Source organism: Neoarius graeffei, chromosome 25 (genome assembly GCF_027579695.1).
Source record: "Neoarius graeffei isolate fNeoGra1 chromosome 25, fNeoGra1.pri, whole genome shotgun sequence".
Lineage (NCBI taxonomy): Eukaryota > Metazoa > Chordata > Actinopteri > Siluriformes > Ariidae > Neoarius > Neoarius graeffei.
In genome coordinates this window covers 19,825,959-19,849,189 of record NC_083593.1, presented here as the reverse complement: position 1 = coordinate 19,849,189, position 23,231 = coordinate 19,825,959, and the positions used below count along the sequence as shown (strand labels likewise).

At 39.2% G+C, this 23,231-nt stretch overlaps 1 protein-coding gene across 1 annotated transcript in view; it reads left to right on the top strand.

The window, feature by feature from the left end:
* The window catches only part of si:dkey-5g14.1 (lysosomal proton-coupled steroid conjugate and bile acid symporter SLC46A3), a 51,900-nt gene extending 29,267 nt beyond the window's left edge, over nt 1-22,633 (top strand). The window contains exons 4-6 of the mRNA XM_060908313.1: nt 4,344-4,427; nt 4,701-4,857; nt 18,279-22,633. Coding sequence (XP_060764296.1) covers nt 4,344-4,427; nt 4,701-4,857; nt 18,279-18,366 — 329 coding nt within the window. The 3' untranslated portion in view covers nt 18,367-22,633. The remainder of the gene's footprint in view (nt 1-4,343; nt 4,428-4,700; nt 4,858-18,278) is intronic.
* Nucleotides 22,634-23,231: the final 598 nt, after the last annotated feature.

Here is a 23,231-nt window from a genome sequence, read left to right as displayed (position 1 = left end):
ACCCATAGAAAACATTTGGCGCATCATAAAACGGAAGATACGACAAAAAAGACCTAAGACAGTTGAGCAACTAGAATCCTACATTAGACAAGAATGGGTTAACATTCCTATCCCTAAACTTGAGCAACTTGTCTCCTCAGTCCCCAGACGTTTACAGACTGTTGTAAAGAGAAAAGGGGATGTCTCACAGTGGTAAACATGGCCTTGTCCCAACTTTTTTGAGATGTGTTGTCATGAAATTTAAAATCACCTAATTTTTCTCTTTAAATGATACATTTTCTCAGTTTAAACATTTGATATGTCATCTATGTTCTATTCTGAATAAAATATGGAATTTTGAAACTTCCACATCATTGCATTCCGTTTTTATTTACAATTTGTACTTTGTCCCAACTTTTTTGGAATCGGGGTTGTAATACTTTGTTGAAGCACCTTTTGATTTAATTACAGCATTCAGTCTTTTTGAGTCGGAGTCTATCAACCTGCCACATCTACACTTGGCAATATTTGCCCACTCTTCCTTGCAAAAGCGCTCCAAAGCTGTCAGATTGTGAGGGCATCTCTTGTGCACAGCCCTCTTCAGGTCACCCCGCAGATTTTCAACTGGATTTAGGTCTGGGCTCTGGCTGGGCCATTTCAAAACTTTTTTGGGGTCATTGTCATTCTGAAAGATGAAATTCATCTTCAGCTTTCTAGCAGACACCTGAAGGTTTTGGGACAAAATTGACTGGTATTTAGAACTGTTCATAATTCCCTCCACCTTGACTGAAGCCCCTGTTCCAGCTGAAGAAAAACAACCCCAAAACATGATGCTGCCACCACCATGCTTCACCATGGGTATGGTGTTCTTTTGGTGATGCGCAGTGTTGTTTTTGCACCAAACATACCTTTTGGAATTGTGGCCAAAAAGTTCAACCTTGGTTTCATCAGACCATAATACATTTTCCCACATGCTTTTGGGAGAGTTGATGTATTTTTTTGCAAAATTTAGCTGGGCCTGGATGTTTTTCTTTGGCCCTACCTCATAATCCAGACGTATGGAGAATACGGGAGATTGTTGTCACATGTAGTACACAACCAGTACTTGCCAGAAATTCCTGCAGCTCCTTCAGTGTTGCTGTAGGCCTCTCGGCAACCTCCCTGACCAGTTTTTGTCTTGTCTTTTCATCAATTTTGGAGGGACGTCCAGTTCTTGGTAATGTCACTGTTGTCCCATATTTTCTCCACTTCTTGATGACTGTCTTCACTGTGCTCCATGGTATATCTAATGCCGTGGAAGTTTTTTTTTTGTACCCTTCTCCTGACTGATACCTTTCAACAATGAGATCCCTTTGATGCTTTGTAAGCTCTCGGTGAACCCTGGCTTTTGCTGGAGGATGCAACTAAGTAAATATCTGAACTTTATTTGGGGTTAATCAGAGTCATTTTAATTGATGGCAGGCGTGAACCCGAAAAGACTGAATGCTGTAATTAAATCAAAAGGTGCTTCAACAAAGTATTAGTTTAAGGGTGTACACACTTATGCAACCAGCTTATTGTACATTTTTTATTTTTTATGTTTTCCCCCCTAACAGATTTGTTTGTTTTGCAATTGAATTGTACAGGTTATAGGTCACATTAAAGGTGGGAAAAGGTTTGAAATAATTTATCGTGGTCTCATTTTTTTTACATCAGAAAAACCGATCATTTTAACAGGGTGTGTACACTTTTTGTATCCACTGTACTAGTGTAATGGTCAGGTGTCCACATGCTTTTGTATACAGTACCAGTCAAGTTTGGATACACCTTCGAATTCAATGTTTTTGTTTATTTTTATTAATTAAAAGACATTTCATATCTTAAAGTATTGATGGATGTCGTTTCTGTTTACTTGGTCGGTTCTTGACATAATATGGATTACGACAGCTGTGGAATAGGGCTATTTACTGTGTTTTTATTACTTACTATTTTCTGTTTGATCTCAAACGCATTAAGAAGGTAAGAAATTGCACTAATTAACTTTTGACGAGGCAAGCATGTTAATTGAAAAGCGTTCCAGGTGACTATCTCATGAAGTTGGTTAAGATGATGCTAATAGTGGTCAAAGCGGCATTAAGATAAATGGTGGCTACTTTTGAAGAATCTAAAATATGAAAATTTTAGGGTTTTTTTTGTCACACTTTTGTTTACCACATGTATGGAATTATGTTCCATGTGTTATTTCATAGTTTTGATGTCTTCAGTATTGTTCTACAATGTAGAGAATAGTCAAAATACTGTAAAACCTATGGAGTGGGGTGTACAAACTTTTTTTGACTGGTACTGTCATTGTGAGATGATTTTTTTTTTTTGCATTTCTATCAGCATAATGTCTTTTTATTTTCTGTATCATTTTGGTGACTTTTGTCAGCTTTCTATAACCACAGTTAAATGCCGGAGTGTCTGATTACAGTGTGTTCGATTCCTTTTAATCTCTCAGTACTTAGAGTACATTGGGTTTCATGCATTCGTCCATTAACACTGAAAGCAGTTTTGATGACTGTCCAAATAACAAACAGCTCACAAAGGACCCTGAGCTGAGAATATACTTAAATGGACAATTAATGAAACAAAGCGGTGAAAATGAACTAGGGGACTGTATTTAAAAAAGGCCAGTATTCTCAAGGTTCACTTGCATTTTGTTGTCTGATGCAAATGTAGCACTCACTATTTTTAAATGTATTTTTATTTTTTTTAAATAACACTTTATTGAAAAAGTACAAATGTACAAAACAAATATGGCAACATCTTGTTATCTCATCTCATCTCATTATCTCTAGCCGCTTTATCCTTCTACAGGGTCACAGGCAAGCTGGAGCCTATCCCAGCTGACTACGGGCGAAAGGCAGGGTACACCCTGGACAAGTCGCCAGGTCACAGAGAAATTGTTCCCTTTAATAATAATCTAATAAAAATCTCAAACAACTCATCATACAAAATTGAAAATAAATTATGTAGGAAATCCTGTCGTTAAAGCTGTCCTTGGATAGAAAGGAAAAAAAAGGAAAACAAGCAATAAAACTAATAAAAAAACCCATACATACAAGGGGAAACATTTTTATCTCATTTATCTAATTCAGTGGGACATGTCGCACTCATTTATAGGAAGTAAAAATATTTCATAAGAACTCCTGGTGAAAGTCTTTCAAGGATATTCAAGGATCCGTAAAGTTCTTTGTGAGGGTCTTTGAGGATCCTGTTGGGGATCTCAACAAAGATCCTCAAAAGATCAAGGATCTTTAAAATTCTTGGCAAGATTTTCAAGGGTCTTTAAAATTCTTGGCAAGATCTTCAAGGATCTTTAATATTGTTGACAAGCTCTACAAGAATCTTAAACAAAAACCACATTCAATTCCAAACAAAAGAATTCTTTATTAATGCTACCATAACATATTATGAACACAAAGTTATGTTGAACATTCAGGAAAAAGCAAACAGATTGATGCGAATATTATGTTGCTATCTGTTTGCTTTTTCCTGAATGTTCAACATAACTTTGTGTTCATAATATGTTATGGTAGCATTAATAAAGAATTGTTTTGTTTGGAATTTAATGTGTTTTTTGTTTAAGATTTTTGTAGATCTTGTCAAGAATTCTAAAGCTCCTTGAAGATCTTGGCAAGAATTCTAAAGCTCCTTGAAGAACTTGAAAATAACTTTGATGATCCTTGTAGATCCTTGAAGATCTTGGCAAGAAAATTTGAAGATCCTTGAAGATCTTAGCAAGAAGCTAAAAGATCTTTGTAGGTCCTTGAAGATCTTGCTAAGAATATTAAAGGTCCTTGAAGATCTTGCTAAGAATATTAAAGGTCCTTGAAGATCTTGAAAATATATCTTTGTAGATCTTTGAAGATCTTGGCAAGAAAGCTAAAGATCCTTGAAGATTTCCTGAAGAATTTTAAAGATCCTTGAAGAGTTTTTGAGGATCTTTGTTGAGATCCTCAAAGACCCTCACAAAGAACTTTACGGATCCTTGAAGGTCCTTGAAGGATTTTCACCAGGGACATGCACTTATTTCAGTTTACGCTTAATAATGGCATAATTACAAAAACATATTTTTGAAATTTCAAGTTCTACACTGGACTCAATGGAATCCCTACCAACTGTGAGAAATAATTGGTAGTGTTTATCAGCTATGACCCACCAAAACCTAGCAAAGTGAACATTTCTTATGTAACTTTCTGACAAATGTTTAACTCCAAAAGACAAGCTGTTATCTCCATTAGTGCTTTTATTGTGGTTAAGTGATCTCTGCGTATTTGTGAATTGTATATTTGATATACAAGTTTACGCTAAACTAAGTCTGTCAGTTTTATTTTCTGTAGTGAGGATTCCCTTGCTCCTGGCCATCATGCCGTTTCCTGTCATGCGCGCCATGATGTCGAAGGTGGTCTCGAAGACTGAGCAGGGTATGTTTTTAAAGACCTAAATCACTGTTTCGCAACTAAAAGCTCTTACTCGGTCAAGTTTCTGTGTCATAAGTGCTCTCCTGTTATTCCTGCTGTTTCATAGGAATGTGCGTTCACTGTGCGCAGTTTTTGTTTCAGCCATATATAGTCATTAAATTCTCGACCTCAGGACAAAAAAATGTCCATTAGTGTTGCATTATTTCTTAAATACTGTAATCTGAGCATCGAGAGCAATGATAGGGTAATATTTCTTTTTTTCTATGCTTGTTTAAGGTGCACTCTTTGCCTGTGTGACGGCCATTGATAACCTAACAACTACCTTGGCAAATGCAGCATTTAACAGCATCTATGCTGCTACAGTAGCTTGGTTCCCTGGCTTTGCCTTCCTCCTCGCTGCTGGAGTCTGCTTCATTCCCATGAGTCTGCTGGGGTAAGCATGTAGGCATATGGTTTTCTAGACAACACAGAGGCCCTGTTCACTCCTGGTGTTAACATGTGCCCTGGAGGATGCGGCCAAGGGGTCAGCATGGAGTACTGTTCCAATTCTCACTTCTATTATAAACCGTTGTTCTCTCATCAGTTTCTCCCTACCTCTTTAAATTAATAAGACAAAAATGATGTAGCTTTAGAACAGAGGACTTTGCACTTTCCAGTGTCGTGTCATATTACCAAGAAGCCAGAAAGTGCAAAGTCCTCTATCCTGGAGATTCTCCCAGGGCAATAAAGGTACGGTAACTTAATTCCAAAATGCTGATGCTGAAGACTCTTTCCATGAACGTTAAACACCTCCTTTTATGGAAAGCTTTGCCTTATGAAAGATTATATGTTTTTCATTGAAAACTGTTTTTTAAAATCTGGTTGTTAACCTTATAGGGGAGTCACACTAGAGGCAGAATGAGCCGGAATGCCGTCGGAATGAAAATTCTTCATATGTTCCGGGATATTCGAAGTGCATTCTAAAAATTCTGACTGCATTCTGAGTGCATTCCAAACATTCGGGCCCCTTCTTGTGGCCGGCCCAAATGTTTTGCTCATGCTCAAAACATTCGAGGTCCATTTGAAGAGGAGAAATATCGAACGGCATTCGAAGTGTATTCTGACTGCATTCTGACCGCATTCTAAATATTCTTACGGCATTCCAACAGCATTCGAAACATTCTGATCGCGTTCTAGGGAAAAATCGAAATGGCAAGCCACTTCAAATCCTGCCAGAATGTCCTGAATGAGCCGGAATGCCGTTGGAATGAAAATTCTTCATATATTCCAGGATATTCGGAGTACATTCTAAGTATTCGAGCTGTGTTCTCTTTGAATTCTTAGGGCCCGTCCACACGAGTACGTGGCCTCACCCAATACGCTGTCGTTTTGAAAAAAATCTCCGTAAACACGGCGTCGTTTCCAGAAATATCTGCATCCACACGGATTCACTGGAAACAACCTGAATATGCAATAGTACATATGCCAGGCCTGTATGTGGCGCTGTGATGCTGCCACACCAATACACTAAAACTGGAAGAGAAGCCATGGAGCATGCGTATAAAGGTCACGCGCTGTTTACAAACAAGCTCATAACACGAGAAGAGGATGATCATGGCCAGCGCAACTCTGAGAAGAAGAGGAGAGTCTTTTGTGTGGACCGACAATGAAGTGGAACTTCTACTTCGTGTCACATTGGACGTTTCTGCAGTATGAGCACAAGCCCGTAGTCCGCCATTGTTGTTGTTATGACGCGTTTAGCGGCGGCGGCTGAGGTTAAAGGTTAGAGAGGCGGGGCTTATACGTCATAGTTTCTGAAAAAATCCGCATTCGCCATCCAGACGACTCCAGGCTATGCGGCGTTTTAGGATTTTCCCACTCTGGGACCCGTTTTCAAAAAATACCGGTTTCACACTTCGAAAAAGCCAGATCCGTCTGGACGCAAGGACAAAACGATAAAGTATTTATGCGGATTCGACAAAAACGTACTCGTGTGGACGGGCCCTTAGACGTTCAAAACATATTCAGCGGTTATTCCGGGAGCATTCTGACTGCATTTGAGGTGAATTCGTACAGCATTCAAGGCACCTTCCAACCAGACTTCAGGTGGTATTCGGGCAGCAATCGAACTGCATTCGTACGGCATTCGAAGTGCATTCTTTACTGCATTCTAATAGCATTCTCGGTATTCCTGCTGTTTTCCAACTACATTTGAACTGCTTTCGAAAGTTAATACACCCAGAATGTGCAAGAATCATTTGAGGCACGTTTGAAGCGTGTTCTAAGTATTTGAACAGCATTCTTACAAAGCTGTAAGAATGTTGGTCAGTTTGAAATTCCCACCCGAATGTGGCACGAATTTTGAAAAAATTTTCATTCCGGCTGGTTCTGCTTGATTCCTGCTAATTCCGAATAAGTGTGATGGGGTCTTTAGATTATGCAGATCATTGGTCATAGTCCCTGTGAATGTGTTATTACTATAGCAACTATAATGTATTAGAAAGCATGTGTTCATGTATACATAAAAGGTAAACTAAAGCTGGGTTTTATCAGAACTATTAATCAATACCTTCAGATTCAGACCAGTCATATTAGAGAAATCAACAGCGCTGTGGTACGTGACAGTAAAGGTTGTCGTCGTCGTCGTCATCTTCTGCGAGCTAGGGGTAGTTTTTATCCCCCGCTGGCTGAAAGGCCCGAAGGGGGATTATGTCGTGACGATTTCCGTCTGTCCTTCTATCCCGGGAAGAGTGCTCACCTTCTGAAATCAGCTCCCCTCACATTTTTGGAGGAATTTCATGAAACTTGACAAGAGACATTGTTATATGTCGGTAGTATGCATATTATAATTTTGTTAAATTGGGTCACCTTTTACCAGAGTTAAGGCCTCTGCATGCTCTTGCGACAAGGCTTTCGCAGATAGCTTTTCACAGACAGTTGTAATTTATCGTTGAGCGGGGAGTAATAGGCGTGCGCGATGTTATTCACCACTACAATGCAAGGGGGCGCGAAGTCGCGAAATCGCTAGGAGTAGTTGGTGGGTGTGGTTAGTGGTTATTTTACCAGAGTTGTGGCCCTTGATTAAAAACCTTGTGCTTTCACAATTTCATGAAGGTGTGCTTGCTTTCTGACATCAACTCCTCTCTCAATTTTTGGACAAATTTCTCGAAACTTGGCAAAAGGCCTTGTTATATAACGGTAATACGCATATTGCAATTTAATTTTATTTGTGAAAGTTTTCCCAGAGTTTTGACCAGGGCTTTGAACTGGTTCAAGGAACGAAAACGAAAACCGGGAACTTTATTATTTTTTATGTTCCGGAACAGAAACGCCTATTAAAAATAATGGTAACCGGTTAATACCGGTTTTTATTTCGTTCCTCAAAGTTTCCGTAGCCTACAAATAAAAAAGTAATTCTTCTCCTGCACAAGTTTCTATGACCCGCTGGGGTTCACTTCCTGTGTGACGTTCGCTGACTGAATGGAGAGAGCGGGAAGGTGGACTACTATCACGTTTCCATATCTTAAATAAGAGGTAAATATTGCAGTCTATCGTTATTCGAAAACGTCAATTTCAAACACGATATCAATATATTTGTCCACGTTAATGAGAGGCTCGCGAACATTAAATGACGTTAACCTCTGTTAGCCTATCAATGCATAGGGCCTGACTAGCCTTTGGTAACACACTAAACGAATTATCTTTCATTTTTGGCACTTTTTCTGTCTGTGTAGATGGGAAGACATACTGAGAATCCAAATCACCAACATTTGAAATAATAATTGTTTTGAATTATTTCTTGTCTTATTTAATGACGGTTGTAATAGAATTAGCCTACATTTGGCTTAAGCTGGATGAGACAGAGACATCATTTTATAGCCATTTGTTAAACAGCTGACAGGGAACGTAATTAACCGTTCCGGGAACGAAATTTTTTTGTTCTAACCGGTTCGGGAACGTCTATTTAATGGTGGAACCCAAAACTGGAAACGTTAAAATTCCGTTTCTGTTCGGAACGAACCAATAGGAAAAAAATTCTGGTTCAAAGCCCTGGTTTTGACCCTTGATTAAATAACTTGTACTTTGACAATTTCATGAGGGTGTACGTTCTTCTGAAATCAACTCTTCTCACAATTTGTGGAGGAATTTCGCCAAACTTGGCAAAAGGTTTTGTTATATGACAGTTATATGCATATTGAAATTTCATTATGCGTTATGCCCTTGATGATTATTAACAAAGTTATACTTTTGGCAATTTCATCAAGGTGTGTTTGCTTTCTGAAATCAACTTCCCTCACAATTTTTATTCTCCGCTGGCCGCAAGGCCCGAAGGGGGATTACGTCGTGGCGATGTCCGTCTGTCTGTCTGTCCCTCACCTTCTGAAATCAACTCCTCTCTCAATTTTTGGAGGAATTTCACGAAACTTGACAGGATTCTTTGTGTTATGTCTGTAATATGCATATTGCAATTTCGTTCAATTCAGTCACATTTTACCAGAGTTATGGTATAGTTGCCAGCGGGGAATATTGTGCTCTCCGAGCACTTGTTATTTATTGTTACCATGCTGAGTAAAAAAAAACATTGACTGAGTCACAGTTAAACACCACTGTTTTGATCTGCCACGAGTTTGCTAGAATCATACTTCCTCATTTAAATAATGGTGAGTAATTATTATTATCGAAAAAGGTTCTTGGTGATGATCATATCAAACATATACTAGATAGAACTCGACGCCAACGGTGTCGATGGGGATGCCTCCGTCCGGTAGACTACACGCCTTATTAAGTTGTGATTTGGGGATGAACATTTGACCTTACAGTAATCTTGACCTGGTGAAATTACTTGTATTAGCCTTGGAGATATTGTGTTCACAAGGTTTTCGGACAGACATTTGACCTCACAGTGACCTTGATCTTAGACCTTTTGATCTCAAAACCTAATCAGTTCATGTTTGTCCCAAAGCGCACAAATGGTGAAAGTTTGGTGAAATTCCTTTCATTAGTCTTTGAGATATCGCGTTCACAAGGTTGCAGGACGGACGGACAGACGGACAACCCGAAAACATAATGCCTCCTGCACCTTACGGTGGCGGAGGCATAAAAAAGATATATTTGTAATATCTTCCATCCCAAATATCCAAAAGTCCAAAAATCATGCTGGTTTGTATGAGGCCTAATCAGTATTACTATAGTAGTTCTACCTTGATTTATATTCACATTGACAGGATTTAGCAGACAACTTTATCCAGCGCTACTTACACAAATTTGTGTTATCAGACTGATTATCAAGTTATAACTGACACAACCATATCATGACTGTCATTACGGATGCTGTATACAGTCATGAGTAGTCATGGACCATTTATATCTAGTTGTACAGCAGTTCAATCATGACATGACATTTTGTTAAGTCTATGTCAGCATCATAAAAGTATAAGTCAGTGAGTTCTTTTGGGAAATGAAGCCTAGTCATGAGCCACACAATCATCATGTGTGACCGAATATTAGGATTAATTGTCAAACTAATAGCTGGAGAAGAACTTCAGGGTTTTTTTTGGTAGCACTTTTAACATTAGACACCATCACCAAGCGGCTTTACAGAAATACAGATGTTTTAGTTTTAGATCTCAAAGGAGTAAGCCAGAGGCAACAGTGACAAGGAAAGTTTCTCATACTGTTTCAGGGAAATTATCGTTGCAAGGAGCTTGACTCAAAAGGGAACCCATCGTCTTCTGCGTGACGACACTTCCCAACTGTACACTGTAAAGTCAACAGTACTCACTGTGTTGAAAGGATGTTCAGCTTGAGGCTATTGTGAATAGGAGTACAGGACAGTCTTGATGATTACAGCAGCAGTTCGTAGGTACAAGAATATAATATGTTAGAGTAAGAACACGTCACTGAACATTAAAGGAATCTCATCTCATCTCATTATCTCTAGCCGCTTTATCCTGTTCTACAGGGTCGCAGGCAAGCTGGAGCCTATCCCAGTTGACTACGGGCGAAAGGCGGGGTACACCCTGGACAAGTCGCCAGGTCATCACAGGGCTGACACATAGACACAGACAACCATTCACACTCACATTCACACCTACGGTCAATTTAGAGTCACCAGTTAACCTAACCTGCATGTCTTTGGACTGTGGGGGAAACCGGAGCACCCGGAGGAAACCCACGTGGACACGGGGAGAACATGCAAACTCCACACAGAAAGGACCTCGCCGGCCACGGGGCTTGTACCCGGACCTTCTTGCTGTGAGGCGACAGCGCTAACCACTACACCACCGTGCCGCCCACATTAAAGGAATATTTTTGGCAAATTTTTTGAAAGTCTCAACACTTTACCGTTTACAATTTTCTTCTATATGCTGAAAAAAAAAATACCCAAAAAAGTAAATGATTAGAATTACTTAAAAGCTTTAATAGCAGTACTACATTAATTCATGTAAATGTATCTTTTACTTGTGGGTGCTTTTTGTTAAATTTACTATAATTTGGCAAGTGCTCACAAACATAGGAAAAAAAAAAAGTCATGTTATTTGAACTGTTTGGACTCTCATGCATGTCCAAGTCAATACATGCCAACCAGAAAAGGACCTTGAGCTTACTGTGGTACTTTATCCTTCTCACCCTGTCGAAACAGCTCTGGTCTGAATTTCCCAAAAACATTGCAACACAAAGATCATCATTAAATGGTAGAGGGAGCAGCACAATGAACGCTCTCTCTCCTAGTTAAAGTGAATTTAATGTCCCTAAACCCCACTTTTTTCCTTGTACAAAGCAACAATCATTATGTTGATAGACCATGTGTTTTTGAACCATAGCTGATCCAAAAGGCCATAAATTAATGGAAAATCAATAAGATCAGCAGATTTTCACGGAATCTGCCGAGACTGAACCGGAAGATCCTGAAGGGGTGCTTGACGTCACACGTGTAACAATTCCGGTATCGATTTCGTTCCCATATGCAGCAGTGGTTAGACCAGTCTCAATATGGAATCACGTTTTGGAGAGAATTCTGATAGTGATTGGGATTCTTATATGTCAGATGAAGGGGCAGAAGATTATCCAGGAGATTCCGGAGTAAATGGTTATCTTTTCAAGCCCCCAAGATGAGAAACTGCCAGTTCACTCCATTCACGACAGTCCCACTCACCGCCGATAGCGCACCACCAGCCAGAGAGAATTGGAAACACAGATTGGTTTCTGGATTTTTATTCTAAGCTGGACACTGCGAAATATAGGGAAAATATTTACATGTACCTCAATAAATGCAGAAATATAATCTTTAAAACGTACACTTATTCAGTGTAATTACTGAAAGAAAATATGAAGTGGGTGATAATAGGGGAATCAACGAACTGTCCAAATGTCAGATCAAATATCATTTATTAAATAAATGGGTTTCTTTTTGCTCCAATAATTCCCATGTGGTCGTTCTGGTGGTGGTGAACACTTGATGAATCAGATTTATTATTAGTAGGCGACACGAAATCTGCCCGCTTCGTTTGCACAAACCTCACTCACTGTCGCTTTAGAATTGTGCTTCTTCTCGGAAATTCATGAACCGAATGTCCTGTTTTATATGGATTTGAGCATCCAAACACAACGCAGCACTTTCCCATCATTATTTTTGTAAGATTCCAACAACAATATCCAATTTCAGTGAGTAAACAAGCACGGAGTCAGATGAACCGAAATTACCCAGATAACCGGGTTCCACACATGACATCATGCGAGATTAGCACTGAGGCAATGCTGCCTTTTTCCGGGATCCGGCTTGATAATAAAATAACAAATAATTAATATTATTTTCCCCTGCTTTTATTCATTTTGGTCATTACTAATGACATGTATTCATTTTAAAGCTTTGCAGTAAGGCATTACATACACTTTAAGATGCTCTTGGCATTAAGAGGCTTTTGGGAAACCCACCTCTGTTCAGAGCAGCCAGTTTGATTACCTGTATGTTTAAATGATAATGAGCCACTGCTCACCCCATCTCCTCTCTTCTGCCAGCCAATCAGGTAGCACTTTCCTCATGTATATTCATTCCCTCAAGCTGTGAGTGGAGATAATATGAGGAGTGCGGTATAATGCTAATGAACTCCCCAGAGAAACTGGAGCCAAATCTGAAAGGCTGGTTAAAGCATGACTTCTGAAATAGGCAGCCCGAAAGAAACTGACTGCGTTGTCTTATTTTAGAGTTTGTGGGTTGGTAGATACTCCAGATCCCCAAATGTATGTGTACACAGTTTGCTTCAGTTGACATTTGAAATTTGACATTTAGCAAATTTAGGTAGTTAAAGTTGCTGCATTTCACTGCCTTTTCCACTTTGAGTTTAAGAATTCGCTCTTGCACCCAGCCTTTAAGACTAAGCCAGCAGCTTTTGGGCACTGACCTAAGTCTAACAGTGGAAAAACTCACATGCCTCAGGTTATGCGTGGTGGGAGGAGGCAATACGTCGTAACCTGTTGAAATATTTGGTGTGCAGTCATGTGAAAAAATAAGTGCATCCCATGGAAATGGTAGACTTTTCTCAACATACACTATTGTTCAAAAGTTTGGGGTCACCCAGACAGTTTTGTGTTTTCCATGAAAAGTCACACTTTTATTTACCACCATAAGTTGTAAAATGAATAGAAAATATAGTCAAGACATTTTTCTGGCCATTTTGAGCATTTAATCGACCCCACAAATGTGATGCTCCAGAAACTCAATCTGCTCAAAGGAAGGTCAGTTTTATAGCTTCTCTAAAGAGCTCAACTGTTTTCAGCTGTGCTAACATGATTGTACAAGGGTTTTCTAATCATCCATTAGCCTTCTGAGGCAATGAGCAAACACATTGTACCATTAGAACACTGGTGTGATAGTTGCTGGAAATGGGCCTCTATACACCTATGGAGATATTGCACCAAAAACCAGACATTTGCAGCTAGAATAGTCATTTACCACATTAGCAATGTATAGAGTGGATTTCTGATTAGTTTAAAGTGATCTTCATTGAAAAGAACAGTGCTTTTCTTTCAAAAATAAGGAAATTTCAGTGACCCCAAACTTTTGAACGGTAGTGTATTTAAAGAAGTAAACATTTCAGTCTCTTTGATACAATGCCTGCAGATAAAGGTAATATACTCCAACAAACAACACATAAAATTGACATTTTGTAGTCATTTTCAGAATTTAAATTAGAAAAAAAAATCAGTCAAAAAAAGTACGTACACTCTTACATTTATCAAACTTTCAAGTCCATAAAATTAGAATCAGGTGTTCCAGATTAGGGGGCATTGATTAGAACCTCTTGCAGGTGGAGGTGCAGGTGGAACCCGTCTTATTTAAACCTGACATTGAGGGTCTGGCGTTCTCTTTGCTATTGAAGTGTGTGTTGTCATCATGCTAAGATCTAAAGCGCTCTCTAAGGACCTCAGAAAAAAGGTTTTGGATGCCTCTGAACCTGGTGAGGGATTTAAAAAGGTCTCTAAATTATTAGAGATCTAATCATTCCACAATCTGTTAGGAAAATCATCTCCAATTGGTATAGATTTCAAACAATTGCCAGTTTGTACAGGACTGGCCGCCCCAGCAAAGTCAGCCCAAGAGCAGACCGTTTGATGCTAAAAGAAGTCTCCAAGAACCCCAAATTTCATTACTGGATCTGCAGGTAACTCTTGCAACTGTTGGTATGAAAGTGTTTCCATCTACAATCAGAAAGAGATTGAACAAGTTTGACCTGCAGGAGAGGTGTGCCAAGAAAAAGCCATTGCTGTCTAAAAGGAACATTAAAGCAAGATTACAGTTTGCTAATGAACATATAGGCAAAGACCAGGCCTTTTGGAATAACATGCTTTGGACAGATGAATCAAAGGTAGAGTTTTTTGGCCACAGTAAGAGGACATGTGTAGCTTAGACCAAAGATGGCTTTTCAGGAGAAGAACCTAATACCAACTGTGAAGCATGGTGGTGGAAATATTATGGTTTGGGGTTGCTTCACTGCCTCAGGGACTGGGAAGTTCCATTCATTGATTCAGCTATAAATTCTGAATCGTATCAAAGAGTGCTTGAAGACAGTGTGAGGCCATCTGTTCAAAAGTTGAAGTTGAACCAGAGGTGGACCTTTCAACAAGATAACGGTCCTAAGCACACTGGCAAATCCACCAAGGAATGGCCCAAAAAGAAGAAATGGAGGGTTATGGAATGGCCTAGTCAAAGCCTAGATTTGAACCCCATTGAAATGTTGCAGGGAGATTTGAAAAGGGCAGTACATGCAAGAAAACCCTCAAACATCTTGCAACTGAAGGAATTTTGCATGGAAGAGTGGTCAAAAATTTCAGCAAGCTAATGTCAGAGACTGGTGGACAATTATGCAAAACGCCTACAAGAAGTTATTTCTGTTAAAGGGGGCAATACTAGCTTCTGAAGTCAAGGGTGTACTTACTTTCTCCACAGAAGAATATTACATCTATTGTTATTTTTGTTGAATAAAGTATTGAAAGCACTAATTTTCCTTGTTTTGTTCAAGTATATCACCTTTATCTGTCAGCACTGTATCAGAAGGGTGAAATATTTGCTTGTTTAAATATGTTGAGAAAAGTCTACAATTTCCATGGGATGTACGTTTTTATGCCTCCGCCACCGTAAGGTGCAGGAGGCATTCTTTTTGGGTTGTCCGTCTGTCCGTGCGTGCGTCCGTCCTGAAACCTTGTGAACGCGATATCTCAAAGGCTAATGAAAGGAATTTCACCAAACTTTCACCATTTGTGCATTTGGGGACAAACATCAACTGATTAGATTTTGAGATCAAAAGGTCTAAGGTCAAGGTCACTGTGAGATCAAATGTCTGTCCGAGAACCTTGTGAACACAATATCTCCAAGGCAAATCAAAGGAATTTCACCAAACTTTCACCCTTTGTGCATTTGGGGACAAAGATAAACTGATTAGATTTTCAGATCAAAAGGTTTAAGGTCAAGGTCACTGTGAGGTCAAATGTCTGTCCAAAAACCTTGTGAACACAATATCTCCAAGGCTGATACAAGTAATTTCACCAGGTCAAGATTACTGTGAGGTCAAATGTCCATCCCCAAATCACAACTTAATAAGGCGTGTAGTCTACCGGGCGGAGGCATCCCCATCGACACCGTTGGCATCGAGTTCTATCTAGTTTTTTTTTTTTACATGACTACATATACTTCTTGAAACAAAGGATTCCAAGAACGAATGGTGTGCATGATGATCACACAAATCCGTTAAAAATAAAATAGTCTAAAGGATGGGTAGCAAAATTTGTCCATGGTTAGCTTATTCACAGTATTTGCAGTCTTGAGTGTCCATTAGCTGAGCTAACGTTGAGTTGTAAAAGTTGTGACCTAGGCTAAATTTTTATGCCTCCACCACCGTAAGGTGCAGGAGGCATTATGTTTTCGGGTTGTCTGTCTGTCTGTGCGTGCATCCGTGCGTGCGTCCGTCCCGAAACCTTGTGAACACGATATCTCAAAGGCTAATGAAAGGAATTTCACCAAACTTTCAGCATTTGTGCATTTGGCGACAAAGATAAACTGATTAGATTTTGAGATCAAAAGGTCTGTCAAGGTCACTGTGAGGTCAAATGTCTGTCTGAAAACCTTGCGAACACAATATCTCCAAGGCTGATACAAGTAATTTCACCAGGTCAAGATTACTGTGAGGTCAAATGTCCATCCCCAAATCACAACTTCATAAGGCATGTAGTCTACCGGGTGGAGGCATCCCCATCGACACCGTTGGCGTTAAGTTCTATCTAGTTATTTACATTTTTAAGGAGTCTCCAAAAACCGTGTGCAGACTATGCTAATAAGGTCAGAATTTACTCTGTTGTACGTTTTGAAAAGCCTGAGGATATTATTATTATTATTATTATTATTATTGTTGTTTTGAAAAGCCTGAATGAGAAATTAATGCACACATTGCACAGTCACTGCCTTTACTCATTTAATACAGTGTTTATACAGTACAATTTTTGATGTTTATTAATTTCATCAGTTTCATCAAGTGCCTTGCTGTATCATGGCTGAAGCACCCTTGAGCAAGGCACCTAACCCCCAACTGCTCCCCAGGGGCTGTAGCATAGCTGCCCACCTCTCTGGGTATGTGTGTGTGCTCATTGCTCACTTGTGTGTGCATGCATGTTCACTGCTTCAGATGGGTTACATGTAAATGCAGAGGAGGAATTTTGCTGTGCTTGTGTACGTGTGACCAAAATAAACACTTCTTCTTCTTCCTAGTTTGTGTGAATATTGATTGATTGGTTGGTTGCATTGGTACAAAACTGGTACTGTTACCATTCCAAGTAGCGTATCGAACCCCAAATTTTGGTAACAAACCAACCCTACTTTCTATAAGAACTGAAAAAATATATTTTTTTAAATAAGATGTCCCCCTTAAAGCAAACTAATACAGTCACATTGAGTTGAAATAAATAGTTTGCCCCGTACTGATGTGGGGCTTTCAAACCTGGTTTGTACATGGGTTTGTGGAGCTTTAAACAGTTTAAATTTTGATTTCTTATGGATTTAAAGCCTAACATTTAATTGATGAAATATTTTACAAAGTTTTATGGGAATGGTCACTCTGTTCACTCTATTTCTGTTTCTTAGTTGTATGTGTGTGTGTGTGTGTGTGTGTGTGTGTGTGTGTAGGGAGCGGTTGGCTAAATAATCATGCTGAGTTCTTCCACTTCAGTCTTTTATGAAGGCTGATACACAGTACCAGTCAAAAGTTTAGACACCCCTACTCATCCAAAGGTTTTTCTGTATTTTGACACTTTTCTACACTGTAGAAAAGTCTATACTGTCTATACTGATGACATCAAAGCTGTGAAATAACATCTGGAGCATATGTGGAATTTTGTGGTAAAATGTTTCATATTTTAGATTCTTTAAAATGGCCACGGCTTACCTTGATTTTAAGTAATTTATTTATTTTATTTATTTATTTTAGAAGAAGAAGCCTTTATTTGTCACATGTACACTCAAGCACAGTGAAATTCCTCCCCTGCATTTAACCCATCTGAAGCAGTGGACACATGCATGCAAACACAAATGAGCAATGAACACGAACACACACATACATACCCAGAGCAGTGGGCAGCTATGGTACAGTGCCTGGGGAGCAGTTGAGGGTTAGGTGCCTTACTCAAGGGCACTTCAGCCATGATACAGAGGGAGGGGAAAGTGCTGTTCATTCACTCAACTCTTCTTGCTGGTCCTGGGAATCAAACCAGCAACCCTTTGGGCCCAAGGTTGCTTCTTTAACCTTCAGGCCATGGCTGCCCCCGGCACTTGACAGCTTTGATGACAAGCACATCTTTTGGTGATGTGCTTTATTATTATTATTATTATTATTATTTATTATTATTATTTGTACCAAGCATACGGTATCTTGGAATCATGGAGCTATTATACCTTTTGGAATTGCTCTCATCAGACCATAACACGTTACATGGTTTAGGGTGATTTATTTGGGCCTGGATGTTTTTTTGTGATACGATTCAGTACTTTAATGTTGTCGTAGGTCTTGTTGTTGCAGCCTTCGTGGTAAGTTTTTGTCTTGTCCTTTTGTACATTTTGGAGGGATTTCCTGTTCTTGGTAATGTCACCGTGGTGCTCCATTTTCTCTACTTGTTTTCCCTAAAATATTTCTGATTCTTGTTGACTTTAATTTTTATACTTTTTTTTTTAAAGTTCACATTGAAGATGGGAAAAGTTCTGACATGATTCATCAGGGTTTTTTTTCTTACTTCAAAAAAAAAACCCCTTTGCCATTTTGACAGGGGTGTTTAGACTTTTTATATCCGCTGTACGCAAGTTTCACTAAGGTTTCACTTCACCTTTTGTTTCAGCACTCTTCGATGCTTCAGGCTAGAAAATGCCAATGAAACTGAGAGACTCTTGCCAGAAGAGGAAACTGACAGCACACCTGTTGTTTAAAAAAGGAAGGAAGCCTCTCATCACTCTATCTACAACTGCACTCTAAAAAATAATGGGGACAGTACCGGTTCTTCAGGGCGATGCCATAGAAGAACCTTTTTCAGGGCTTCAAAGAACCGTTCATGCAACAGTTCTTTAAAGAACCATTTAAACCATTTGTTTGAGCAGTGAAGACAGATTTGTGTAAACATAGCCTATGTGCATTGACCAGCAAATGGGAAGAGAATGCCAGGATCTGAAGAACCATTTCCAATGTGAAGAACCTTTCGCATAATGTAATGGTTCATCACAGAGTTTTGACTCTCCATGGAACCATCCAGAGATTTGAAGAACCACTGAAGCACCTTTATTTTTTAGAGTGTGTGTGCCTTGGGGCAGTTGTGTGTTTGGAGTTGTGAGCAGTGTAACTTACTTTCTTTTGCACTTTATATATGACTAAAGTCATGACTTCAGGAATGCAGTGATTCTAAGTGAAAATGCTTAGAAAGGGTATTTACAAAAATGCTGAGGAAGGATAGATATACTTAGTTTAGGGTACTTCAGGCCATGTTGTACTTCACATTTCTGAGGAAATGTATTTTCAGTTCTTTGCAAACTATGTTTGCAGAAGAATTTTATCAGTGAAATGTGAAGTGTTTCAAAATGATTTCTACGTGTGTACTTTTTCAAATGTACAGTAAGATTTTCTTTAAATTAATATTAAATATTATACAGCCTCAGCATTGTACAAGAGAATGAAATCAGATATAACATTAGAAATAACCTGATTATCATTAGATTGTTAGATTTTTATAAATCGTTTTTATGGGATTCTGGGTATTATGAAGTGCCTTTTATACGGGTTACATTTGCAATAAGGCAATATCAGAAGTAGGTCATTCCAATACGGTATAAAGGGAAGGGACAAAGTGTCCTGGTATCGTCAAACCTTTTCTACTTTTTATCCCCCGCTGGCTGAAAGGCCCGAAGGGGGATTATGTCGTGGTGATGTCCATCCGTCCGTCCCAGGAAAGGATACTCACCTTTTGAAATCAGCTCCTCTCACAATTTTTGGAGGAATTTCACACAACTTGACAAGAGGCATTGTTATAGGTCAGTAATATGCATATTGTAATTTCGTTAGAGTCAGTCACATTTTACCAGAGTTACAGCCCTTGATTAACAAAATTATACTTTGACAATTTCATGAGAGTGTGTTTTCCTTCTGAAATTAACTTTCACAATTTGTGGAGGAATTTCACCAAACTTGGTTAAAGGCATTGTTATATGTCGGTAGTACGCATATTATTATTTCGTTCAATTCGATTGCATTTTACCAGAGTTGTGGCCCTTGATTAACAACCTTGTGTTTTCACAATTTCATGAAGGTGTGCTTGCCTTCGGACCTCAACTTCTCTCACAGTTTTTGGACAAATTTCTCGAAACTTGGCAAAAGGCCTCGTTATATGATGGTAGTACACGTATTGCGATTTAATTTCGTTTGTGAAATTTTTACCAAAGTTTTGACCCTTGATTAAATAACTTGCACGCTGACAATTTCATGAGGGCGTATGTTCTTCTGAAATCAACTCCTCTCACAATTTGTGGAGGAATTTCACGAAACCTGACAAGAGGCATTGTTATATGTCGGTAGTACGCATATTGTAATTTCATTAAATTCGGTCACATCTTAGCAGAGACCCATAGGCATAGAGTGTGGATACATAAAAAAATCCATTGAGTTGTTTTCTGATGGTTTCAGTCCTGTGCGTGCGTGCGTGCGTGCCTGCCACCACAGGAAACCCAACAAGTGAAGTAAGTAGTGAAGTATGAAGGAGAGTAGTAGTCGAGACAGTATAGTAGTGAGTAACTTGTCGCTGTTGTCGCCCGATGTTTTGTACAGCATAAGGAAACAGTATAGTAACTATAACGGTAAAGAAATAAAACAAAAGAGGCTGGCTATGATATAAGAAAATTCTACAATCCAGAAACAGATGGGAGCTCCGCTTTTAGGCAGTGCCTAAATCTCTATATTACCAGAGTTACAGCCCTTGATTAACAAAATTATACTTTGGCAATTTCATAAGAGTTTAAAAGAGTCTGAAATCAACTCCTCTCATAATTTTTGGTGGAATTTCATGTAATTTGGCAAAAAGGTTTTATTTCCCCCCTTGCCATAAGGCCCGAAGGGGATTATATCGTGGCGATGTCCGTCCGTCCATCCATCTGTCCATCCTGGGAGGGGTACTCACTTTCTGAAATCAACTCCTCTCACAACTTTTAGAGGAATTTCACGAAACTTGGCAGGATTCTTTTTTAGATGTTGATAATACGCATATTGCAATTTCGTTCAATTCAGTCGCATTTTACCAGAGTTATGGCATAGTTGCCAGTGGGGGATATTGTGCTCTCCAAGCACTCCTTGTTCCTTCTGTTTGAAAGGAAGAAGCTGAACTACATTGTTACATTAACATTTTCATCCTGTTTTTGTAAAAGTTAAGTGTAAGTGTTGTAAGTAAAATGAAGTGTAAATGAAATTGTAAACTAGATGCAGGATTTCTCATTCTGGCTCTGAGTTACAAGTCATGTCAGGTGTATTTAGTGGTTACTATGTCAGGTCTTGATTTCAACCTGCATGGTGCTGATCTTACTAAACACATTCTGCCTCTACAGCACCAGTCAAAAGTTTGTACACCCCTACTCATTCCTAGGGTTTTCTGTATTTTGACAATGTAGAGAAATACTTAAGTCATCAAAACTATGAAATAATATCCGTAATTATGTGGTAAACAAAAAGTGTTTAAGAAACCGAACTGTTTCATATTTTAGATTCTTCAGCATAGCCAGCGTTTACCTTGATGACGCTTTATACACTATTGGCATTATCTTTACCAGCTTCATGAGGTAGTCACCTGGAACGCTTTTCAATTAACAGTTATGCCTCCTCAAAAGTTAATTAGTGCAATTTCTTGCCTTCGTAATGCATTTGAGATCAAATAGTAAATAATAAACATATAGTAAATAGCCCAATTCCACAACTGTAGTAATCCATATTTTGTCAAGAACCGAACAACTAAGAAAAGAGAAATGACATCCATCATTACTTTAAGATGTGTCTTTTAATTCATAAAAATAAAGAAAAACCATTGAATTAGAAGGTGTATCCAAACTTTTGACTGGTACTGTATCTGTGTGGGTTTTTTTCCCCCTACATTTGGCTTGTTGCAATAGGTCATAAATAGATAAGATATTATGGCAGATGTGTCAAACACATGGGCCGGGACCAGCCCAATAAAGGTTCCGTTCCAGCCAAAAGCATTTAGAATAAAATATTCAATACTAAAATCATCTTGTGGACTTTAAGTGCATTGAAAGAGTTGAGGAAAAAGGGAAAAACAAAAAACCCTAGACTCTAGGGAAAAAAAGAGCAATAAACTCAGTACCATAAAGACCTCTACAAACGAAATATGCGAACGATCTATAATTCTGTATTAAATAAAAAGCTAAATATCTGACACAGTAACCATTTCTCTGAATATTTTGGTAGTTGTGCAATTATAATATTTAATTATTTTTTTATTTTGTAAATGACTTTGCTAGCTGTATTGTGTTTTTGTTTGGTTGGGTATTTTTTTTTGTATTTCACGTAGATTAATGACATGAAAACCCAATGAAGTCCATTTCAAGGAGGGTAAATATTTTTGCAAGGAACTGTTCAATGAATTTGTGTATTCAGGATGTATTGCCTTTTAGATGAATACTAATAAGTGCACATGTTTAAGAGGAGTTGATGATGATCCACTGAACTGCTTGTTGTATTCTGGCTCACTGGACCCCTAGTGTTATGCGGCCTGTTACATAAAATGAGGTTGCTACCCCTGCATTATTATTATTTCAGTACCCAAACATTTTAGAAAAAAAAAAGAAGGCAGCACATCGTAAACTGACTTTACGCCATGCAAGAGAAAAGTCAGGTTCACCTGCATTTTTATAATTATCCAAGTCCTAGAAGGATTTTCTAATGGGCTTCTGTTATATTGAAATGACACTGACCTTATGAGTTTATGTTACTTGTATTTTACTTTTGGGTGGGTGATATGACAAATATAATATCATGATACTCAGACATTTTTACAGTACATGATCTCATCTCATCTCATCATCTCTAGCCGCTTTATCCTTCTACAGGGTCGTAGGCAAGCTGGAGCCTATCCCAGCTGACTACGGGCGAAAGGCGGGGTACACCCTGGACAAGTCGCCAGGTCATCACAGGGCTGACACATAGACACAGACAACCATTCACACTCACATTCACACCTACGGTCAATTTTAGAGTCATCAGTTAACCTAACCTGCATGTCTTTGGACTGTGGGGGAAACCGGAGCACCCGGAGGAAACCCACGCAGACACGGGGAGAACATGCAAACTCCACACAGAAAGGCCCTCGCCAGCCCCGGGGCTCGAACCCAGGACCTTCTTGCTGTGAGGCGACAGCGCTAACCACTACACCACTGTGCCGCCCACAGTACATGATATGTTACATAATATATAGGAAACTGCCAACAAAAGAGTGTAAAAAAAAATGTTTACTGTTTTAAAGGTTTAGAATCAACATGTTTTAACATTGGCGGCACAGTGGTGTAGTGGTTAGCGCTGTCGCCTCACAGCAAGAAGGTCCAGGTTCGAGCCCCGGGGCCGGCGAGGGCCTTTCTGTGCGGAGTTTGCATGTTCTCCCCGTGTCCGTGTGGGTTTCCTCTGGGTGCTCCGGTTTCCCCCACAGTCCAAAGACATGCAGGTTAGGTTAACTGGTGACTCTAAATTGACCGTAGGTGTGAATGTGAGTGTGAATGGTTGTCTGTGTCTATGTGTCAGCCCTGTGATGACC